Source organism: Hydra viridissima, unplaced genomic scaffold (assembly GCF_058129835.1).
Source record: "Hydra viridissima isolate aposymbiotic clone 2 unplaced genomic scaffold, HvirCarnegie_v1 scaffold_5, whole genome shotgun sequence".
NCBI classification, from domain to species: Eukaryota; Metazoa; Cnidaria; class Hydrozoa; order Anthoathecata; family Hydridae; genus Hydra; species Hydra viridissima.
The window spans coordinates 4,658,606-4,682,815 of NW_028324304.1; the positions used below are offsets into that span (position 1 = coordinate 4,658,606).

The following is a 24,210-nucleotide window of genomic DNA, read 5'->3' on the forward strand; positions in this document are numbered from 1 at the left end:
AAAATCAATGGAATAAATTTTTTGTTTGCGTTTGTTATTTCATAACAAAAGTTAATCATTTTTCTGCGTGTTTTAAGAGAAGATTTAGAATTTGGGTTTTCTGTTATATTCCATTTCAAAACAACTGACATTAAATAAAATCCTTTTTTTTAGAGCTCTGTGTAAGCCTAAAAAATTCCGACTTTTTCGGTTCGGAACGTAATCATACCTAATGTTACGACCTAATGTCGAAGTCGAACCGTAATCTAACCTAATGTTACGACAAAGTCGGAATTAAGTCGGTATGAACCGTAATCTAACGTAATAGTTCGTAATAAAACAAGACAAAGCTTTTAGTCAAAGCTTAAAAATGATTTATTGCAGTTTAAGTCATAATATAATTCATTTATTCAATTTACTAAAACTAGATTAGGATATCCAAGATTCAACATCAACTCATAAATTTCATCATCACGCAAAAATTTTAGTTGAAACCTTGAACCAAGGTAGATTACGAAAAATTACGACAGCTTACGATTCATAACGCGGGAAATTCAAATGTTACGAGTTGACTCGGAATGGAAGTCAGAATTTCCAAGTTTGTTACGAGTAGGTGTCGAACTTCCGACAAAAAAGTCGGTACGAGCCGGAATCGGACGGTCGTAGCGCAGAGCTCTACTTTTTTTTATTGTTTGTATTAGAAGATAATTCAAGCTTATTGGAAGACTAATATTATTTTGTCAAATTAAAACTTAAAATAGTAAATAAAAACTTTTTTTCGATACTCTCCTATTAAATACTTTAGGCTTGATAAGTTTTTCCACCATCCTGATGATATTATACAATTAAGGGCCAGCCCGCTTTCCATATAAACAGGCCCTTAGAAACGATAAAAAAACGATGTTATACAAAATTTAGAAACGATAAAAAATGAAGTTCCTCAAGAAAAAAGTATAAAAGTATTTTTTAATGACTTCAAAGACCACAACACAATCATTGTTTTCATTGCGGTTTTTTTAATTTAAAGTTGTTAAGGACTAAATGTTTTTTTTATTAATCAAGGATTAAATAAAAATGTCATTATTTTCAAATGTTTCAGTTAGCAATGTTAATTCTAGTTGAATATAGTTATTTAGCTATCAGCAGAGTTTATAAAAGACGGAAAAATTCTCAACTACACTTTTCTTTCGCAGCCATTAGCGTCCGCCTCCCCATAATACGGAAATCTTGAAAATCGTTATATAATATTAATTGCCAAATTTTTAATATTTTAACAAAATTATGAGATTGTCAGAGATTGTTTTTTTTTTCGAAAGCAATCAAATAAAATAAGAAATTTTATAATTACACCAGAAGCAAAAAATATTTTGGTATAATAAATTTTTTAAATTTTAAAATATTTTACAACCATTTTTTTTTTTTTTTCTATTACATAAGCTTAAATAAAAATTGATTTAATCATTGAAATAAGTCAATTTTACGGAGTGTTCAAAGACACGAATTATTTTCCATTTTAAAACAACTAACATTAAATAGAATCTTTTTTTATATATGATTAACGTAATAAAGAGAATTTGACTTTGTCAAGCAAATCCAAATTTTGTCTAACTACTGAAGTCGCGTTCAATGTTTCATCCGAAAGCCGAGTTCTGAAATGGGTGTAGAACATTGCAAAACTACTAAAATCTCGTTCAACTTTGACCTGAGAAAATGCAATATTCTAAAGTTCCTTCCAATTAGGATCATCACGTTTTAAATGCCAATATATTTAAGAATATTAAAATTGTCATTCACACCAATACGCGGTTCATTATATACAATATTTGTTATTTGCTGATAAATTCTTGTGTTTTGTGTAATATCTATGCTTTTAATCTTTAAATTGCTTGTTAATTTAAAAACGTTTGTTTTTAAAATTAACAATTGCTTGTTTATTTAAAAACAAACGTTTTTAAATTAGCAAGCAATTTAAAGATTGAATTTTTTTTAATGAAAATTTTGCCCCTTTCTCTTCAACTTCAGGCGACGGGAGGAAAAAATTTCGCTTCCAGCTTAGCGGCTGCAACCAACTGGGAGGTCGAAGCCACTTGAGTCGGTCTCCAAATCATCTTGCTTTCAAAAAGTTTTCTTACGGCAGCCACCAGTGGCTTCCGGCTCCCGATCGCCGGTGGCCTCCAAAACATTCTGCCTCTATAAAAATTTTTAGCGGTTGCCGTCAATTTGGAGGTAGAAGCCAATGGAGGCGGTCTCCAATTCACCTTGCCTCCAAAATATTTTCTGACGGCGGCCCCCAGTGGCTTTCGCCTCCCGATTGGCGGTGGCATCCAAAAAATTCTGCCTCTAAAACAAAGTTCTAACGGCGGCCCCCAATTGGGAGGCAGAAGCATCTGGAGTTGGAAGCCAGAATATTCTGCAGGCAAAGAAAGTTTTGGGAAGCGGCCGCCAATAGCTGCGGTTGAAACTTGGACCAGAGAAGATTTCTGCCATTTACCATCTCTGGTTTTAAAACGCTTTTTTTATACTCTGAAGTATAATTGTAATATTTAATCCGATAGTCATATGTTAACGACAAAAGAGTCACTTGACTATATATAATAAGTCCAATGGTGGAATAAGGTGAGCTAGTAAAGAGAAGCAAAATATTAGTCAAATTATATCAGATTTCACTCAGCTTGTGTTTTAATGAAGTTTAATGAACACTTTATTGTTAATAAAAATTTGAAAACACAAGTTTCTTACCTTCAAGTGTAATAATAACGTTAAATCAATTAAGTTAAAAAATATATGATATCAAACATTAAGTTAAAAGATGTATTAGATTAAATATTAAGTTAAAAAATATATGAGATCATACACTAATTGTTCATGCAAATTTTTTAAACTATTATTATGAAAACTAATTTAAATGATGTAAAGCGATCCAAATCATATCACCAGTATCGTTGAAATCTCAAAAACGCAGTATTCAGAAATTCCGTAAAAAGTAGATGATGGAAAAATTCGGAATTCCACATACCTAATATACCATCATCTTTAAGGCGTCTTTTAAATGTCTTAGTTTTATCTCAGATGTGTCAAGATATCTGAGACACTAAACAGACGTCTCTTTGAAGACGTTTTGCCTATTGGTCAGTATGACGATCTTGCCCGCTAAATAAAAAAAAAAAGTTATCGAAAGTCACATTCATCTACTAACGTCATCTACTTATTTAAATTTCTAAGAAGAAAGTATTTTTATTCTCAATAAAGATATTTTTTGACAAAAAAACTTTCTTTAACGTGACGTATCCAATAATTATGAAGAGTAGATAAAAAAAAGCTACGGAAATTTATTTGAAAAAATTACTCACGTGTATTACCGGCCTCATCATGAGAAGCTAAATAAAAAATGAAAGCACAACTACTTTAACAAAACGTAAGAATTTTTCTCTCATCCAATATTCTTAAGTCTTAAACATTAAATATTATTATAAAAGAAAATATAATCATAATCAGCACTTTCTAAAAAAATATGTTGCCGTAAAATGATAAACTTTTGCAATTAAGGTAGCAGTTACTCTTAAATTAAAGGCGGCTCAAATTTCTCTTACAGAATATCATTACAGTTAAGTTTGTTTTTTATAGTTATAAAAATAATGACTTAAAAAATGAATTAGGTTTTTGTTAAGGTGCAAACTCCAGATTACACAACAAGGATGACTTTCTGAAAATCTTTAAGTCAGAAATTTTATTATATATCTTGTTAAGTTTTGAAAAATGAATTACGAGAAAAAATCTCGGTTTTATTGACAGTTTTTTAAAAATCTCGTATATTTAAACTGCTCTATCATTAAATTCTAAAACAGCAGTTGAAACAGTTATTTCAACAATACTTCAACTTCAATAAACATCTTTAGGATATTTTTTCCAAATGAAGTTTACGTGTCCATGTTAAGGAATTGTTTCTAAGAAAATCAATTCCTGTTTCTATTGAAATTGCAACAGAAACAGGAATTTCGGGAGTGCCATGGCTCTCCCAAAAAATCTGGATGGTGGAATGAACCTTTTTTTCTAAAAAATATTATTTCATGCTGTTAATGTTTGATAATATGAGACACATAAGTCAACTGAATTCATTGATTCAGCATCAAAGAGTGGTATAAATGTTCTAACAATCCCACCCCATACATCGCATAAACTCCAAACACTGGATAAAACTGTTTATGGACCTTTCAAACGTCATTACAACTGTAAAACTGATAGCTGGTTGGTATCACATCCAAGAAAAGCTCAATCAAGGCTTGGACAAAGCATCAATACTAATTAATATCACTAGTGGCTTTTCAGCATCTGGCATAAATCCATTACAACAAGATCGATGAATGGATGAAGATTTTAATTTATCCCATGTCACAAACAGACCCAATCCTGAGGCACCAACTATCAATCCTTTTTCTGTAGAAATAAACAGACCCAATAATGCTGTTCTTAACATCAACCCATTTTTGTTAAAAATAAAAAGATGAAAAAATTGTAAAGTTAACAAAAATGCATGTACTTCCCTCAAAGTAGGAAGTATACCTCCTTCTTCTACTTCAAAAGCTTGATTAAAAACATGCAAAGGTACCCGCAACAAGTTATCTACTTCCATTCTAATTGATAATTTAGTCAAGGAAGCTCTCTGAAATCAAAAATTTTAAACTTCAAAGAAAGTTTAAAAATTTTAGGAATAAACAAGATAGAAATTACATAAAAAAGAAAAACTTCACAATTTCCGAAGTTTTCATCATTGACATTTGCAAAAGAGGCTAACACTGGTGACATCGATGTTGAAAGAAGCGATAATGGTGTTGAAGATCGTTTAAATATTTGTTGAGAAACGATATTATGTGAAGAATTTACTCAAGACAATAAACTGCGGTACCGTTGCAGACAGTGCGCCAGCTTGACACATATAGCAAGCACAAGTTCAGATAATGCATCCAAGTATTTTTGTGATAAATGAATTTGACTTCATGATTGAGACTATTGAGACTTTCGTTGTAATAGCTATGTCAATTTGTTTCACTTTTGTCAGCAAAATTTTTGTAATATATGATATATATATATATATATATATATATATATATATATATATGTATGTATGTATGTATGTATGTATGTATGTATGTATGTATGTATGTATGTATGTATGTATGTATGTATGTATGTATGTATGTATGTATGTATGTATGTATGTATGTATGTATGTATGTATGTATGTATGTATGTATGTATGTATGTATGTATGTATGTATGTATGTATGTATGTATGTATGTATGTATGTATGTATGTATGTATGTATGTATGTATGTATGTATGTATGTATGTATGTATGTATGTATGTATGTATGTATGTATGTATGTATGTATGTATGTATGTATGTATGTATGTATGTATGTATGTATGTATGTATGTATGTATGTATGTATGTATGTATGTATGTATGTATGTATGTATGTATGTATGTATGTATGTATGTATGTATGTATGTATGTATGTATGTATGTATGTATGTATGTATGTATGTATGTATGTATGTATGTATGTATGTATGTATGTATGTATGTATGTATGTATGTATGTATGTATGTATGTATGTATGTATGTATGTATGTATGTATGTATGTATGTATGTATGTCTATGTATGTATGTATGTAAGATGATAGTCTCTGCTGCTTCTATAATGTCAACGGCCCTCAGTCAGAAAAAATAAAGAAAAATTTTGTCAACATTTTTAAAGATAAATTCAACCTTACATTACTATTAAATCTAATTTAGAAATTGTAAACTTCCTCTACACCACACTTAATCTCCTCCTTAAAAACAGAAATCAAGGAGATAACCCTATGTATATCAACGTCAACTCCAATCACCCACCTAACATCATCAAATCGATACCGAAAATGATTTCTAACCGCATCAGTAATATATCTTCAAATAAAGAGGTTTGTGATAGAGCCGCACCGTTTTATAACAACGCTCTCAATTCTTCCGGATTTAAAGGAAAAATTTTCCTTTAAATCCGGAAGAATTGAGAGCGTTGTTATAAAACTTGATGCAGGATCTCGAAAACGAAACGTTATTTGGTTTAACCCTCCGTTTTCACTGAACGTTAAAACAAACGTAGCAAAAATATTTTTGGGTTTAATTGATAAATGCTTTCCTAAAGACCATAAATTTCACAAACTTTTTAACCGGAACAACGTAAAAGTTTGTTACAGCTGCCTCCCAAATATTAAAAAAATTACTACTGCTCATAACAAAAGAATTCTATCTAATACTACTGACAATAATAGCCAATCATGCAATTGTCGACAAACCACTGCATGCCCACTAAATGAAAAATGCCTTAAGAAAAACCTTATTTATATTTCCAATTTAAAAACTCAGCAGCAAGAAAAGGGGCATTTTTATATTGGGTTCACTGAAAAAACCTTTACAGACAGATGGTGTAAGCATATGAATTCTTTTCGTTATAAAAGTAAGGAAAACTCCACTGAACTTTCTAAATTTTTATGGGAGGGTAAAAGTAAAGGTTTAAAACCCATACTTACATGGAACATTCTCGATCAGGCAGAGCCATTTCAGCCTGGTGGCCTTTACTGTAATTTGTGCTTGACCGAAAAGTACCACATTATTACTTCGAAACTAGACTTGCTCAATAAACAAAGCGAACTAATATCAAATGGCCGCCATGAAAATAAATTTTAGCACTTTTTCGTATTCATAGCACTTTTTTGTATTTTTTTGTCGTTACGTTTTTTTACGGTTTATAACATCTGATGATCGCTATTTAGTTTATATAATAACAATTATAATAATAATAATAATAATAAACATAATATTAATAATAATAATAATAATAATAATAATAATAATAATAATAATAATAATAATAATAATAATAATAATAATAATAATAATAATAATAATAATAATAATAATAATAATAATAATAATAATAATAATAATAATAATAATAATAATAATAATAATAATAATAATAATAATAATAATAATAATAATAATAATAATAATAATAATAATAATAATAATAATAATAATAACAATAATAGTAATAATAATAATAATATATATATATATATATCAAGCTCTAATCCATAAATTTAGGAGGAGAAGGGAGTTTTTATTACATCATCACCCCTGACCAAAAAGTTACAGGATTCATCATTGAGTTTGAGTAGAGGTAAAATGATTAAGCAAAATAGTTTTTTTCATGACTCAATATTTCTTTAAAAATCTGATTATAGGGTAAGATAAATGAACAAAGAAAATTTCAGCCATGGGGATAATTAAACCTAATTATTTAAAAATTTGTATTTTAGATCATTAATTTTATCTAAAAAACGCTTAAACTTAATTATTTAAAAAACTAAATTAGATTTTTTTAAAAATTGTTTTCACTCTTGTTAATTCCATTAAATTCTGCATAAAAGTTTATTTAAAAAATTGGTCTGAGCTTTTGTTTTTTTTTCTGATGGCTGCTACCTTTATAAAAACTGTGGAGGGAAAAAAAAAAAAAAAAAGTGGAAAGAAATACTTCGGGTGCAATTAACTAAAAAAGAGATACTCGAAAATAAGATTTTCTAAAAGGTTTCATCATATCAAAATTATACTCTTTAATAAATAAGTTCTTAACTCATTTAAAACGAAAAACTAAATAAAAAATTTAGTAAATACAGAAAATATATAACTAACGTATTAATTGAATTTTGAAATATAAACAACATAATAATAGTTTTTTAGATTCTTTTGAACTTCTTCTGAAGTGTTGTAAACAATATTAAGAATGTTGCGTTCAGCAGTTCATAAGATTTTCAAAAGGATTTAAACATAAGCAACAATACTTTTTACAATGTCAACTCATACCTTTCGTATATGATTTTTTCTTTCTGCATATGCGCAATGTAAACCCAATAATAATTGTTAAAGGTGCAATTACAGTAATCGGCAACCACTTTTTTAAATAATCGTTTTTTCGAATATCCTGTCCGCTTGTGTCTAAAAAATGTATGCATTTATAAAAATCAGGTCTAGATTACCGTTTTAATGAAACAACCGCAAATTGTAATTCATCCCAAAATGTTTTTTTCCAATAAGTAAGAAATCAATAAGTAGCTAAACAAATAAATATATTAATGGGTCGCGTTTTACAAAACTGATTGCATGATTTTTTTCGTTTTTGAGTTGTTAATACCATCATATTGGTTTTTCATGTGTTCTTCATTTAAAATTAAAAGACCAGATGATCATTAACAACTTGACTATTTTAAAGATCAAAAGGGAATGATGCAAATTTCGAAATCCGGCAGTGTTTTAAACTACAAATGCGTTTTTTAAGAAATGTCAAAAATGTGATTGGTCTAGTTTTTCACAAAACCGTCTAAATAAAATTAGTTTTTTTTATTTTTATAAAATTTACTTAGTGACATTTGTAATTAAAGGGAGTAGATAAAATAATTCAATAAAACTCTATATTTACATACTTATAAATATATAAACTTCATTTAGTGAATATTTAATAAGTATGTGTATGTACATTAAGCATATTTCATACACTCAAAATCTTTGGGTACTATCATTTGGGGTGAATAAAGATAGTTTTGACAACTTTTTCATTTTAACGCTTGCTACATTTATATAATCATTTAATTTTAAATGACCTAATAAACAAGCTGATAACGCTGAAAATACTGTTGTTGATATAAAGATATAATCTATAAATAAATGAGCAACATAAAATAACTCAGTATAACAAATTAAAATGAAAAAAAAGTCAATTGAAAAGTTAAACTTTCAAGGTAAACATACCTTTGATCATATTTGATCATTACCAAGTAGTATTAATTCAATTATAATACTACTTGGTAATAAGTGCCCTTTTTATAAATTACTGAATCTTTCAGGAAATTTACTGAAGATAAGACAACACTCAAGCGCAACAATTGCTTCTTGTATCTAGTTTTATTTAAAAGACCTGTGTAGGTTGTCCCTTGGAATATAATTTCTTAGCATTTTTACCAGAATGTACAATATTGATATTATAGTGGTAAACCACATTAAGTAATACGAGTGTTTTATTTAAATCTTTTTAATTTCATTACCTTTCAAAAGAGCGTTCAAAAGTAATATTACGACTAGTTTTTGCTTAAAAAACCTTTTTTATTAAAAAAATTTTTGCTTATTGACAGAAGGTGAAGATCATTTATTTATTTTATATTAAATGTAGCTTAGTAATATTTAGTAGCTTAGTAAAGTTTTTTAAGTAGCATTTGGGGACGTCTATAAAGTACCCCCCCTCCTCCCTTGTACGCAGTTGTATGTTTTTAACCAGCTCCTCCCCCACTGCGTACCTACCATTTTTTGATTAAAAAAGTGAGACATCCTCCCCCCACCCCAAAAAAAAAAGTTTTCGAAACGTTAAATACAAAAAAGGTCGATATGGTGACATTCTGTTCTTCGACGCTCGTCTGCTGCTGATGAATTTTGCACAATTTTTATGATTGTTGATAAAAGCTCCGGTTGATCAATTTCGAGGCGTGGTCGTCCAGGGTGGTTTCGCATAAACTGTTTCAAAGCACTTGATACTTCAGGGTTGTTTTGACAAACTGTTTCGAAGACCTCTTTAAGTTTTTATCTCCGTTTTCTTTGTCGTGCCGATTCACAAATTAATCTGAAAACAAAATATTAAATAAATCTTTGAATCCGTTATAAAATCTTCTTTACTTATGGTTTCCTGGATTTTGCGAACTTTTCATATCCTCATTTTAAATTAGAAATTCTTATAGAGAATAAAATTTTAAAAGTTTCTGCTTGTTTAAAAGTTTAGGTTTTTTGGTTAATGGCCAAGACGTCTTTCTATACTCTGAAATAAGCTCTATTCAATTATCTCTTAATATTTACTAGATCCGATATATATCTTAACATTTACCTGTCCAAGTTTTTTTTCTTTTCTTATGCTTTCTTTCTCAGTTCCTAATTGTTTCCTCGTTACAGTAGACAAACCAGAATTGCGTACGATTATGAAGGATGAATGCTGTGATTCAAGATCTGAGATTTTCTTCCGACTTTTAACATGCGCCGGATTTGCTCTTTCCCTCTAGTTTGATGTTAAATCTAAATTAGGAAATATAAAAAAATGAACAATTATAAATTCTTGACAGTTATAGAAATTGGATATAGAATAATCGGTCGAGTTATCCAATTATGACGAATAATGCTATGCGACTGCGGTATTGTCGTGTAATGTAGTTTGATTAACAACTTGGTTGAACTCAATATATAGAAAAAAAATATAAATGTAAAGAAAAAATTTGTAAATCATGACAAAAAATGCTCACTAAGTTCAATCTATTCAGGTTCTGTCGTAGTTGCGTTCGGAAAACTTTGCATTTTATTTGACAATGACGGCCACTTGATGGATATCTTTTTTCTTTTTGCAAGGCAATCAAGCATTTCCCCATAATGACATGATTGATCCTTTTAACTTTGCTGCTTTCACTTTTCATTCACTTTTTTTTCATTCACTTTTTTTTCATACCAAGACTCATATTTTACTATTTTCCATTACTCCTGTGCGTCACTGTTCTTAATTATTGGAGTTGACCTAATCTGGCAGACCTGAGAGAACCCTTGGGTGGAATGATAAGATATAGTCCCTTGGCTTCAAAAGTATAGCCCCCAAAATCAGGGATTGGGAGATGCCAGAGAAAATCGAGTTCAAAATTTAGTAAATTTTCTTCAATTTTTCGATCAGTTAACTACCTTTTTACAATATTTTTTCGCTGAAAGTTTTATAAACTTTCATTCAAATTTGACAATAAACAACTAAATCAATATAAAATGACTAACAAATATGATTTACATGAAGGAGCCATTTTATAGAAATTAACTGTACACATTTTGATAAAAATAAGATTTGCAAAAAAACTACCCTGACATAATACTAAAGTACTGGTCAAAATCAAGTTAATCCTCATTGATTATCAAAAATATGACAAACAAAGTGCATTTTTCCTCATTTTTCAAAATGTCTCCTCCACGAAATCATGAGGAAAGTAAAAAAGTAATTTGCATTTTTTGTTTTTAAAAAGCATCAAGAGTTTTGACTTTTTGAAGCAAAATATCAAAGAATTAATCAAAATAGGGGCCGATTTTGAAAACCTTTGCACTCCCTCTGGAATTTGTGAGAGTTATAGGACATCACTGAGAAAAGCTATCTAATAAGTTAATGCAATTTACCATAATTTTATGAATTTTTCAACAATCAATATTTCTAAACAAACTCGGTCTTTTGTTCATTGTGAATGTGTTAAATGTAAAGCAGCACGAATTAAAGGAAAATCCAAACATCCATTAGCTAAGCCATTGTTTGAAAGTCCAAAATTATCACCTGAAGCCAAAAAAGGTGCTCTTCTTATTTTTCGATAATTAGCAAAGGAAAACTTCACAACTGCACAACAACTAATTTTTGTGAAAATCTAGCTGAAGTTGCTTCAAAGGATCAGCTTGCAACAACCATGATTGCAAAAAAGGCTTTTTTTCATCACTATTATTTGACTGAAACAACCACAAGGAGTCCTTTTCTAGTTTTATTAGGTAATATATACAAAATGATATAGGTTAGCTGTTTTATTTTATGACTACAATGCAATTTTTTAATTTTTTATTAAATTATTCACAGGATCATCCAAAGCTTTGCAAATGCTAACAACATCATTTTGTCAGTTTTTGGTTTTTGAAAGTCAGTCTTGGAGTTTGGAAAAGAAACCTGAAAATAATCAAGCTGATTCATCAGACCTCAATTTGCATCAAAAATCTTCTAAAGACTCTGGTTTGAAGTGCCAAATGCTAATAGCCATAGGAAAAGATGTGCCAGAAACTTATGGTTATGTCAAAACCATTCTTAATTTTATTCAAGCTCAGGAAATTCAGTTGTTTTTTCTTTTTTTTTTAGTTTGTTGTTTTATTTTTTATTTATTTATGTTATTATTATTTTTTTTAGTTTGTTGTTTAATTTAGTTTGTTGCTTCTTGTGACATGAAAAAGGCCAATATTCTTTGTGGCCTTCTCATTCTAGAATGCATCCATGGTGCTGCTGTGATGTTAGTGCTAAAGAACTGGAAAAATCAGGATCTCCACGGACAATAGGCACACTATAAAAAGGACAATGAAGCCTTGTTGAAGTCTGTTGGAGATGTTAAAAAAAGCCAGAGATTTTTCTAATGCTGTGCAAGCTCCAATTTTGTTCATAGCTTTTGACTATTTCCCAACCATTGATGCTGTCCCTCCCATGGAACTCCACCTAATGATGGATGTGGTTAACCATATTCTCAAGGTTTTGAAAGAAAAATAGCTTGAAATTATTGAATGGTTGACTTCTATTTATATTTCACCTTGTCAGTTTGCAGGTCCAGATTGCAGAAAAGTTCTCGAGTATTGATCACCTTCACTTTTATGCTGAGAAGAAAAATGCTTTTGAAACTATTCTACTTTTCAGATAAGCTAATGAGAAAATTCAACAATGTGGTTGAGGTATGCTTCTGAAACAAATTGAGTAAGGATGCAACCTAAGAATTAAAAAATTCCGAATGCTTTTTCTAACAATTAGCATCTCAACAATACCAAAAATTCATACAGTTTTTCATCATGTTGAACATTTTATAACCAGTAAAAACTGTTCCCTTAAAGTCTAAAGTGAAAAAAGCATTGAAGCTCTTCACTACATCTTCACAGGCCAGTGGCAGATATTTAAGAGAGACAAAAGTCATCCAGAATATGGAAAAAAATTGAAAAAATGTCTTGTTGAGTTTATTTCAAAGCAATTATTGTGATAAGAACAACATGTTCAGCTTGATTTTTAAAATCTAGAGTTATTGTGGTTCATTATTTATCTGGTTTAGAAAATATTTCCTAGTTCATCATTGGAGTTGACATGAGTGAGTATAACGTAAGCATTGGCGTTACCGCACCGACGGTAAAATATTTTCGGTAAAATGCGATAAAATGCGTATTACGCATTTTCACCGCAGTGCGGTAAAATTGCGTAATACGCATTTTTACCGCATACGGTAAAATTGCGTATTACGCATTTTTACGCTTTCCTATTATAGAAGACGGTAAATTTGCGTAAAAATGCGTAAAATCGGTAAAATTGCGTAAAAATGCGTAAAAACAGTAAAATTGCGTAAATACGGTAAAACTGCGTAAAAGCGGTAAAAATCGGTAATTTCGGTAAATAGTGATAAAAGTTTGTAAAAGCGGTAATTATTATGGTAAAAAATTACTTTGTTTTTATCAAGTCAGATAAAAACAAAGTAATTTTTTACCAAGTTGTTAAATAATTAATTAACTTCTAAAATTAAAATAGCCTTCTATATAAGCTTGATTAAAGTCAAGAGAGACTACCAGTCTCAAAGTTCTTGCTTCAGTGATCTGATAAGTACACCAAAACCACTAACAAATCAAACCATCTTCAAGAAAGTATGTCTCTTTGGAATTATTTTACCAAGCTTGACAGAGAAGAGGATAACATCTCTGGCTCTGTCAAGAAATCAGGATTTGCTGAGTGCAAAAAAGTGATTGAGCTGTCTTAAGGTTGCACCAGTGGAGTTAAAACTCACTTAAAGTAAGTGTTTTACTCTTACTGTAGTTTAGTATATTTTAAATGGCTGAAATTTCGCGTAAATGCGGTAAAATGAACGAAAATTTGAATTACTTAAAACACATCAATGTGTATTGTGGTTCATGCATTTATTTTTTATGAACTATCTACTGTTAAAACATTGTAATTTGCATCCTTTTTAAAATTTATAACTTGGCTATTTTTTTTCAGATTCTGCCACCCTCTATCTTTTTACGAGATGTAAAAAGCTGATAATGAAAATAAAGAGGCTAATAAGTCAGTACCATAAGAGGATATTTGTCACATTTTAACGTTTCTGACAGAATTTAAGCAATGCTCTTATTCCTGGTCTTTTGAAAAACAGGTGACCATGCATAAAGTTCAAAAAGACAAATAAGTTCTCCACTTGCTTTGCAAAAGAACCGTAAATGAGGGTAAAGAGCGTGACCCTCAAGTTGCAGAGTGCCTACACAAGTTCATGGAAGAATTTTAAAAAAATCTATCAAATAATGGCATTAGAGTCAAATACTGTAATGTAGGTTCGCTTCTGCGCCCATATTATAGTGGATATACACTTAAAAATATTGCATACAGTGAAGAAGGGAGGGAAACTGCCATCAAGGAATTGGTTGACAATTACCCAACACAATCTAGTTCTATGAGTCATTGGTTGATGATTATACATCGCTAATGACATCAGACCTTGACAAATCTATTAATCCAGTGGACCTTGAGTTTTTGAAAGACAGGAGGCAGGTTTCAGCAAGCGTCCTGGGACTTTACAGCAAAGCCAATCAAAGCTCAAGCCACCCTTGATGTTTGAATGTGACAAGTATCAGAAAAGTATATAGCCTTACCTGAAAGGAATGTGGATGCTTTTGAATATTGGAAGCAAGATAAAAATGAGTCACCTTTGCTAGCTGGTCTGACTAGAAGTTACTTGGCTATACCTGTGACTTCTGCTTAATCAGAAAGAATGTTTTTAGTAGGAGATAGGACAGATACAGATTTTTGGCATAATGCAAAACCAGAAAACACTAGCATGTTAGTTTTTTATAAGTCAAAAGTACACAAGGGTTCCTTCTAACCTCAAAGGTTGGGAAAAAACTTGTGAAGAAGAGCCATATAAGTTACCACATATTACACCACCAACTGAGAAGACTCACCAACAGGGAAGATTACAAAGTCAAACTAAAACTAAAAAAAAAGGTGCACCTAAAAAGACTTCTCCCAGCAAGCACACAACGTTGAAACAACGTTGAAATAACGTTGATCGACGTTGATCAACAATATTTCAACGTTGTTACAACGTTGTGTGCTTGCTGGGCTCCTAGCCAAATATCAGAAACTGAAACTAGTCCTGAAATTAAAGAGCAGCAACAGTTACAGCTACACACTTCACCTAGAGTTCCTTCATACTCTTTTTGTTGAGCTAGAGTCAAGGACTCTAGCTCAACAAAAAGAGTATGAAGGAACTCTAGGTGAAGACCAAACTCAAAGTCTCTCATTTGTTTATTCCAATGACACTTCAACAAAGACAAAGTAGTAGTAGTACTAGCCAAAAAGCAAAATTAATTAATGTAATGGAGTTGAATAGGGGAATGAGAAAAAAAAGTACAGAGCATCTGAGCTTGCAAATATTTTATTAGAGACAGATGATGATATATCTGATGATTAATTTTTCATTAATAACTTGTTTTTTTTAAACAGTATATGTAATATTTACTAATAGAAATACAAAAAGCAATTTGAAATATCTTTTTTTAGTTTTTCGGTAATCAGCAAAAAAAGCGGTAAATTGTGATAAAATGCGGTAAATCGTGATAAAAAGCGGTAAAAAGTGATAAAAACGGTAAAAAGTGCGGTAAATTTGCGTATTACGCATTTTTACGCAAAATTACCGCGGTAATTACGCATTTTTACGCATTTTACGCAGATTTACGCATTTTTACGCAAATTTACGCATTTTACGCAGATTTACGCATTTTTACGCAAATTTACGCATTTTACGCAATTTTACACAAATTTACGCATTTTTACCGACGGTGCGGTAACGCTGATGCTTAGTATAACAAGCATTAATGATGCAACGTTTACTTTGTTACTAAATATTTTCGAATGTTGGTTAAAGAATAATATAGTTTTCGAAAGGTGCATATTAATCTTAATTTTTGTACCTCCTCACTTGTTATGAGAAAAATTCATCCTGTTAAATTGCTGAAAATAGCTGTCATCTATAATTAAAAATTGCAAAAAATTTTTCCAAATTTTGAACTCAATTTCCTCTGGCATCTCCTTAATGCCAGAGAAAATTGCAAAAATTTTACCAATCTTTGAACTCAATTTTCTCTGGCATCTCCTTAATGCCAGAGAAAATTGAGTTCAAAATTAGGAACAGTGGCGAGGTTATACTGCTTTTGTTTTTCAAGTGTTGAATATACTTTCTCATATAACTAAAGGAGTTGAAGTTACTTTTCCTTGTTCCTAACAAATTCGTTCGACATCTTGGAAATAAATAGTTTTTTTTTGTTGTAATGTTTTCTGTTAATCGAATATAAAAATAAAAGTTTTTGTTTATTTGGAAATAAACTATTTAATCAAAAGGTTCAGTGTCGTTAAAGCGAAGAACGTAAAAAAATAACTTAAATTAATTGCAGTTCCATTGCTTAACGAAAAGTATTTTTAATTTTTTTAATAATTGTTTTTAAAAATAATTGCTTTTTATAATTAAAAAAAATACATTTTAACTTCAATAATAATTTGAAGTATCAGATTTTTAATAAGAAGTTAATAGTTAAATATAAGTTTAAAATAATAATAAAAAATTTAATTTATTTTAACGTTTTAATAGAAAAGATAAAAACCAGTTTGTGTAATAAAAAAAAAACAATTCAGAAAAAGTTTGCTTTTAATGTCCAAACGACGTTGCAGAAGATAAAAAAAACAATTTAAACAAAAATCGCTCGCTTTCTCTTTTCTTTCAGTGACAGAAGTCAGAAAAAAAAATTATACATATAAATTTTTTATATTCAAAAAAATTCATTGCTTTTTGTTAACATAAAGATCAAGTTTTAGAAATAATTCTTGGTAAAGATAGTCATACCGCGAACATACTCGCTGACTTGAACACTCCCGCTCCCTTGAAGGCATTTGTATGTTTTATTTTATGTGCAGAATTAATAAATTTCTGTCAGAAAAATAATTTCTTTAGTGTATCAGTCATTTTAATATTCAATAAATATACAATACTAAACATTATGATTTTTTTCTTTAGGACTTTCTTTAGGACTTTCTTTAATACCTCACAAACTATAATACTATGTCTTTGTCATCACCTCAAACTACATGGCAGTTTAAATTAAGACTTTTTTGAATGAATTCACGCCTAAAATAGGGTAAAACTGAAAAGTTGTTGATAATTCTACAATATTATCCAAAGACAAGAACTTTTATTCATTATTTATTAGTATAATTTTGCTCTTATAATTTATGATATCGAAAACTAGGACTTCACACCAAGGTAGTATATGGCATTCATAAAGCCCTCAATTTGAAATAATTGTTCTACACGATCACGTGAAAAACATTTCATTCTCTATAAGTTGGTATGGTGTACTGGGAGTCTTCTCTTGTTTTTCGGACCTCTAACATACTATATACGATAAAAACAAATTATATCTACTTTCCCCAGTCCACAACACTTTTTTTCCAAATTTGTTTTGTCTAGTGCAAGCTAATTAACAAAGATCTTCACTATACTTCTTGTGTTTTCACATTTTTGAATGTAATTTTCAAAACTTTCAATAAAAAAACTGAAAGATAGCAATGTAAACATAAGAATTTAAAATAATTATTACGTTTAATTGAGAGTAACGATTCTGTTGAAGTCCCTTTTTCAAAAAATCCTTTTGAACTGATTGCAATTATTTATTAAAACAAAAGTACTTTTACCGATTAAAACTTTTTTTCCACATGCAAAAAATGGTTTGAATATTTTTCCTTAAAATTAATGTTATAGCCCAAAAAATAATAAGTAAAAAGAATTAGTAATATCTTATTTGAAATAAGCAAAAAATAATTAATAAAATCTTATTTGAAACAATAGAAAGAAGTTTTTTACTAAACAGAGGCAAATAACAAAACTTTAAACACTTAAATAGTTTAACGCAGGGTTAAGTCTGTACTTATTAAGTGAACATACAGTAATGTTTACTTGTTAAATATTTCCCTCAGGGACTTAACATGAAATATTCATGTTTGCTGGTTTAGAATACCATTGTAGTGTGATTTACGTTTAAAGGAATTTTAAACGTAAATTTTAAACGCAACAATTTTAACTTATAAATATTTATGTTTAAAGTTTATTTATATGTAAATTTACTTGAACTTGCAATTTATCATTCATACTAATGGCCGCCGAGAGGAAGGGGGCTGGACGGAGAAGATTCCCGGGGCCCCGTATGTGTAAAAATAATTTTTTTAAATAATTTTTAAAAGATTTAAATAGTGTTGACAAATAAAAGATTTAATTTTTATTTTTAATTTTCAATGGCCAGAGCACGCTTCTATTAGTCCTGGGTATAAAATTGATCATAATGAGGGCCCCTTAAAAAAACTTCCCCAGGAGCCCGAAATTTCTCTCGGCCACTATGTTCATACATTAAACTTAGAAAATATCATTAAATTGCGTCTAAATTAAAATAAAAACTTTTTGTTTTAATATGTTTAAACTTTTTTTTCTGGAAAAACTCATGAAGTTCTTTAAAAACCTTTTTTTAAAAAATTGCCCTGTTTTTTTTTTTGGCAACATATTTTATTTTTTTCTCTAATTAACAACTACTTTTGCTTTTACACTGCGCGCTGGTATGGCCTGTTACTACAGTAATCCATGATTTAAACACAAGTGGCAACTTACTATTCTTTGATGGTGTGGTTGGTTGTGTAGAGTTAGAGCAACAGCATCGCTCGCATAGAGCTCGCTTAAATAATTCGGCTTCACAGCCGCAATATTCTTTGCAGCTAAAAGTCATTAGATCCTCTTCACTGAAGAATTCAGTACCATCAGCAGAACAAGCAATACTTGATTCCGTTTGGGCTAATTGCGCATAAGAAGATACACCGATAATTAGTAGAAGTATTATCATCTAAAAGTTATATAATATACATGTTAAGAAATAAATTTATTTGCAGTATGTTATAAATAGGGCAAGCCAGACTGATATACTTAATGACCTATGATATATAAATTAATGTCTAACTCCTGGCTTTTTACAAACTAAAAGTGAAGCAGATTTTTATGTTCTATTTTATTCGCCCATTATTATATCGAGCAGAAACAATCAATTACATATAAATTAGAGAGTAAATTCCCAGCATCCTCTCTTTTACCTTGCCGAAGCTTTCAATTTAATTAGCTGTTTTCTTTGTTAGTTTCATCATAAAATAGTTAATTCTTGTACCGCATATAGATTTTCTAATAGATATGTAAAAAGCGGTACGAAATCCTTCCATAATTTCCTTATAAGAATTCTAAATTTTGCATAAGATAGATTGTAGATTTGAATTGATTAATTGTTAATTGTTACTTTTATCTGTAGCGACCATTTTTTAAATGTCAGAATACAATTAATGCATCCCAGATAAAAATGATCATCATAAGCCCATTTTAAAATTGAATGCTGTGCATAAATTTTTGTATTTTCTGCAATATTCAAATATTCAAAAGACAAAAAGGAAACTCTTTACAATACGAACACCAGTGAATCCACTACCAACATTTTTATCTTTTGTTGAAAATAAGAAAATTTGATGTTTCCACTGCCATAAATTAGCTCAACAAAGAAAATAATTTAACACATAATTATTAGCCAGAAAGCACTACTGATAGTTTTGACCAAACCAAGGAATCTCCAACACACATATAAGTTCTGTATCACCAGCAAAAAAAATTCAAAAAAAATCAAAAGATTTACAAGAAAAAAAAGAAAATCAGTTTTTTACAAGTCACGTTTTCCCTTTTAAAATCTAAAAATCATTTGATTACTGATGCTTCAACTGTTTCAAGCGAAAAACTTTCTGGACTCTCGTATGAAATAATTGCAAACATATTTTCCAATCGAAATGTTAAACCAAATGGTCGTTATCTTTAAAACAGACTCTGCTGAGAAATTCCAAAGTTGAATGGAACCATTCAAACTGCTTAATGATTGAAATCTCATTCTGTGATAAATACGAAAGATCGTGGTGGTTTGTTTTTGCCATTAAGGGACGTTTTTTCTGGTGTTGAGTCATTTGATAAAATATTTAACGTCTTTGTTAATGGTAAAGATTTAAAAATCCAAAAGTCACCAATGACCGAAATATAAAGCAGAAGATGATAAATTGTGTTAACAAATTTATTGTTAAAAAAAGTATTTTAAGGATTCTAGCCAGCTTGTTAGAAAGATGTGATTATTTCTTCACAATTCGTATGTTCAGGTATCCCCAGGATTACGCTACTAATGTGTTAAGAAAGCCATAAATTGGTTTAAGGTAACGAATGAATCAATTAATATTACTGTAGGGTTTATTTAAAACTTTTTTACAGTAAAGAATAAAATATATCACGATGTTTTAGTTTAAAGTCCGAAATGCAAATATGTTCTTAAATAAACGTTTTTTAACTTTGTGGCCAAAAAAGTAAACTTTTGATTTAGTTTGTCAGCTAGAACAATTCTCTTTGAACAAACACAAACTTTTATTGGCTCTACGTTCACCAAATTTATCATCTCTGAACTAATCATCACTAATTTTATGAATTAAAAATTTAAAATTGCTAAACTTCTATCATTTGACCTACGTCACTAAAAGCATTTGCCTTATTTAATAATGGCTTCTAATCCATGCCATATTAAATTATCAAAAGGTACAACAACAGAAAAAGCAAGTACAACATGGTACAACAACAGAAAAAGCAAGAGAAAATTTCGAGGGAAGTTTCACACTAACAAAGATGTATTAGAATTTTGTTCAACTGGTGACACCAGTGATGTAAAGAAAATTCAAATCATGAACAAAAATAAACAAAAGTATTATGATTTTAATGACTTTTACTTTATAATTCATTTTAAACAGGTGAAATTAATTATTGAAAAGTACTCTTGGTGTCATATTTGGAAATATCACATAATATGTTGCTGCGTAAACGATTTTTTTTGTCTTTAAAAGTTAAATGTATTCATTGTGATAACATTGATAATTTGTGATAACATTGATAATTTTTTTACATCTCCTGTAGTAAACAATGAAAAGTGTGGAAATAAACCTCATGAAGTCAATATTTGCAGTCTAATGGCATTTCGTGAAATAGGATGTGACAGAAAATCAATGATATGCTTTTCAAATATTACGAACATGCCACCCACTATGACTTATCGAAATAATAACAGAGGTAATGGCGAGTTAAATATCGCATATCAAAAAGCTGCAATTTATAGTATGAAAAATTCTGCTATTGAAGTAAGACAAAGTTTTTTAAAACTAAATAATGATTCATCAAGTCTTGTTGATTGCCCTGTTTCTGTTGATGGTACTTGGCAGAAAAGGGGATATTCTTCCCTTAATGGTCTTATTGCTGTGGTAGTGCACAAATACAAAAAAGTTATTGACACTTATGTAATGTCCAAGTTTTGCAAAAGTTGTGAAATATGGAGTAAAAAAAAGAATTCTTTAAAGTTTGATGAGTGGAAGATGAAACATATTTGTCAAATAAACCATTCTGGATCAGCAGGGTCAATGGAAGCAGCAAAATATTTTCTTCCTCTGTACAAAAATACAAGCTTCGCTATGCTAAGTATCTAGGTGACAGAGATACTAGTTCTTTTTCAAAAGTATTTGAGTTAAAACCATATGGAGATTGATTGATTCCAGAAAAACTATAATCCATAGGTCATTATCAAAAAAGAACAGGTTATAGATGTCAGCAAATGAGAAATGAATTGAAAAGCAAGATATTATCGGATGGTAAAAAAATATGTGGAAAGGGAAGATTAACGGATTAAGCAATTAATACACTTCAAAATTATGAAGGCATAGCAATTAGGGAAAATACATCAAATTTACTAGAGATGCGTAACTCTGTCATTACAACATTGTATCCCTGCACTGCTTTTGCTTCAGACGAAACACATCACTTATTTTGTACTAAAGGCAAAAGCAGTTGGTGCAAATGACAGTCTGATAAAGTAACTAAACATATAATAGTGCAGTTAATTTGCCAGAATTTATAATGAGCAAATTAAAAGCAATTTTTCAAGACTTGTCTAAAGTGGAGTATCTTAAAAAGTGTTTGCGTGGCTTGACTCAAAAGTGTAACGAGTCATTCAATCAATTAATTTGGAATCGTTGTCCTAAAAAATACTATTTCGATCTTAGTGCACAGCGATTTGACAAAAAACGTCTAAAATATATTGAGTTAAAGTCAAGTGAAAGAACTAAAAAAAGAAGAAAGACATTAGGATTACTCAAAAAAGGTTATTTTGACAAAGAGAAAGAGGTTAAGGGTGGTCAATCGTATTGTGCTGGCCACATTTTGATGTTTTTAATGATTGAGTTTTTTTAGTTTATTACTTTTTTTATTTTAAAAGTTGTTTTTCTCAGTTTTCTAATTTTTGAATATTTCTAAAACTAGAACACGAATAACTTAGAAACTATTAACTCTTTTTGTTTGAAATTTTCACAGTTTATCTATTGATATTGTAGAAAGGGCTGGTAGTAGAATAAATAAAAAGTATTATTTGTTTTGGTCAGAATCCCCTATTTTACATACTCTATGGACCATTTTTTATATCCCTTGCAGCTCTATAACTGCCATTTTAGTTAGGCCAAATAATTTTTAAAAACTATTCTAGGAGCCCTCGACCAATCATTTAGCTATAGGCTTAAAAAATTTGAGGCTTAAGTCTCAAATTTTTTAAGTCTCAAATTTTTTAAGTCTCAAATTTTTTAAGTCTCAAATTTTTTAAGTCTCAAATTTTTTAAGTCTCAAATATTTTAAGTCTCAAATTTTTTAAGTCTCAAATATTACTCAAGTTATTTATGTTCTTGTAACTGAACGTTTCTTGCTTTTTTTATGCTGACTCAGCATTGATGAGTAAGCATCTTTTGACAACAATTTTTTATTTTGATAATGCTTTTTATATTTAGTTAATAAACTACTATCTAACAAAGTTTCTAATTTTAAGAAAAATATCAAATTTTAAAAAATAAAAAATCTAGGGTAGTGCCACCTCAACTCACAGATTTTCCACTGGGGCTGGTGCTCCTGAGCAGTGGAAAGTGGAGCAGTGGAAAATCTGTGAAAAACAATGTGAAAAGTGAAATTTTAAAGTAGTTTAATTTCTACATGCGAAGACACGTGTGATAGAATCTCTTTTTTAACTTTAAAAATTTGTTATTTTTGGCGGATTGTAATTTTTTATTGTGGTTTTACCGTAAAATTAAATTTAAAAACAAGTTATAAAAAGTTTAATGTTAAACTTTTGACTTTTTATAAATCACATATTAAATTTTCGGCTTTTATAGTCACATTAAATTTTTAGCTTTTTAGAAAGTCACAAATTTAACACCAAACTTGTTACAATATGTTTTTAACTTATGAGACGGTAATAAAATTTTTTTTAAATAGGTGTTCTCATCTTGGATAAATTATTATACGCTCTTCTTTATTTCTTTTTATTTATTTTTATGAAAGAAATTTAGAATGCATTTGACTCTGTTTCCAAAAAAAAATTTCAATGATTTCTTAATCCTGATATATTCACTTCGGTGATATCGAGTCACTACTAACAAATAAAAAAAAAAAAAAAAAAAAAATTACGTCACTTTCTTATCGCATTTTTATCGTTTTTTTCTAACAGGCTTTTTTCTTTGTAATTTCGGTAAATTGATTGTCTTTTTTTTTGGTAATTGGTTAAACGTGTCTTAAATTTAGCATAACAAAATAAAACACAATCAAATTACTTGCAATATATAAACTAATGCATTATATTTTCCTTTTTTGTTTAGTACTTAGTAATAATTCAAATAAACGTTATTGTTTATAACACGTAGATATATGAAGAAGTTTACAATAACAGTATAATATTTTCAAAACTACCTACCTGAAATTATGACTTTTTAAAGCTTGCCTTTCTTTTAAAGTGGTTTCAAGCGTTTATGTTTTGGCTGTCATGTTAAACTTTGTTACTATATTAAATAACCTCAGTTAACTTAAGTTAACTGCTATGTTAAATAACCTCAGTTAAAATAAACGAAATTCGTTACGGTTTGACTAATCAACTTATCTGCTATAATAGTCGCATTAACTTACAACAAAAGCGTCATTTTGCTGAGGGATTAACCAGTGGCGGTTGAAGGGGGGGGGGCGGCTAGGGGGGGGGGGCTGTAGTCGCGGGCCCCACAATTTTAGGGGCCCCGATTCAAAGTAAATAATTTTTTATTAACTCTGAAAATTAAATCTTTTAATAACTTAAAAGAGCCAAAGTTAAATTTACTAAATTGTCTGAAAACAAAAGCAAAAAATT

The 24,210-nt window shown here is 29.6% G+C and overlaps 2 protein-coding genes, 1 long non-coding RNA gene and 1 pseudogene across 4 annotated transcripts; 3 read left to right on the forward strand and 1 right to left on the reverse strand.

The window, feature by feature from the left end:
- Positions 1-1,732: 1,732 nt before the first annotated feature.
- Positions 1,733-23,980, reverse strand: LOC149888107 (uncharacterized). Of its 2 annotated transcripts, XR_016452744.1 has the most exons (6): positions 23,788-23,980; positions 18,564-18,792; positions 7,894-8,025; positions 3,330-3,356; positions 2,996-3,129; positions 1,733-2,600 (listed from the first exon to the last, which is right to left on the reverse strand). XR_016452744.1 is itself a non-coding variant. In XM_090088208.1 (5 exons), exons 2-5 carry the CDS (start codon positions 18,790-18,792, stop codon positions 3,071-3,073), a joined length of 447 nt encoding a protein of 148 aa, XP_089944334.1. In that variant the 5' UTR covers positions 23,788-23,980; the 3' UTR covers positions 2,713-3,070. The 2 variants fall into 2 exon arrangements, 1 of the variants encoding a protein (XP_089944334.1); XM_090088208.1 differs by lacking the exon at positions 1,733-2,600 and having other exon boundaries at positions 2,713-3,129.
- Positions 3,736-4,658, forward strand: LOC149888108 (uncharacterized; annotated as a pseudogene).
- LOC149888109 (uncharacterized) lies at positions 9,965-14,538 on the forward strand. The gene is made up of 2 exons (XR_016452745.1): positions 9,965-11,957; positions 12,046-14,538. It is a non-coding gene; the product is annotated as an uncharacterized LOC149888109 (long non-coding RNA).
- Positions 20,592-23,641, forward strand: LOC149888110 (uncharacterized). The gene is made up of 2 exons (XM_090088206.1): positions 20,592-20,715; positions 20,925-23,641. The coding sequence occupies exon 2, from the start codon at positions 20,978-20,980 to the stop codon at positions 21,485-21,487; it is 510 nt and encodes a 169-aa protein (XP_089944332.1). The 5' UTR covers positions 20,592-20,715; positions 20,925-20,977; the 3' UTR covers positions 21,488-23,641.
- Positions 23,981-24,210: the final 230 nt, after the last annotated feature.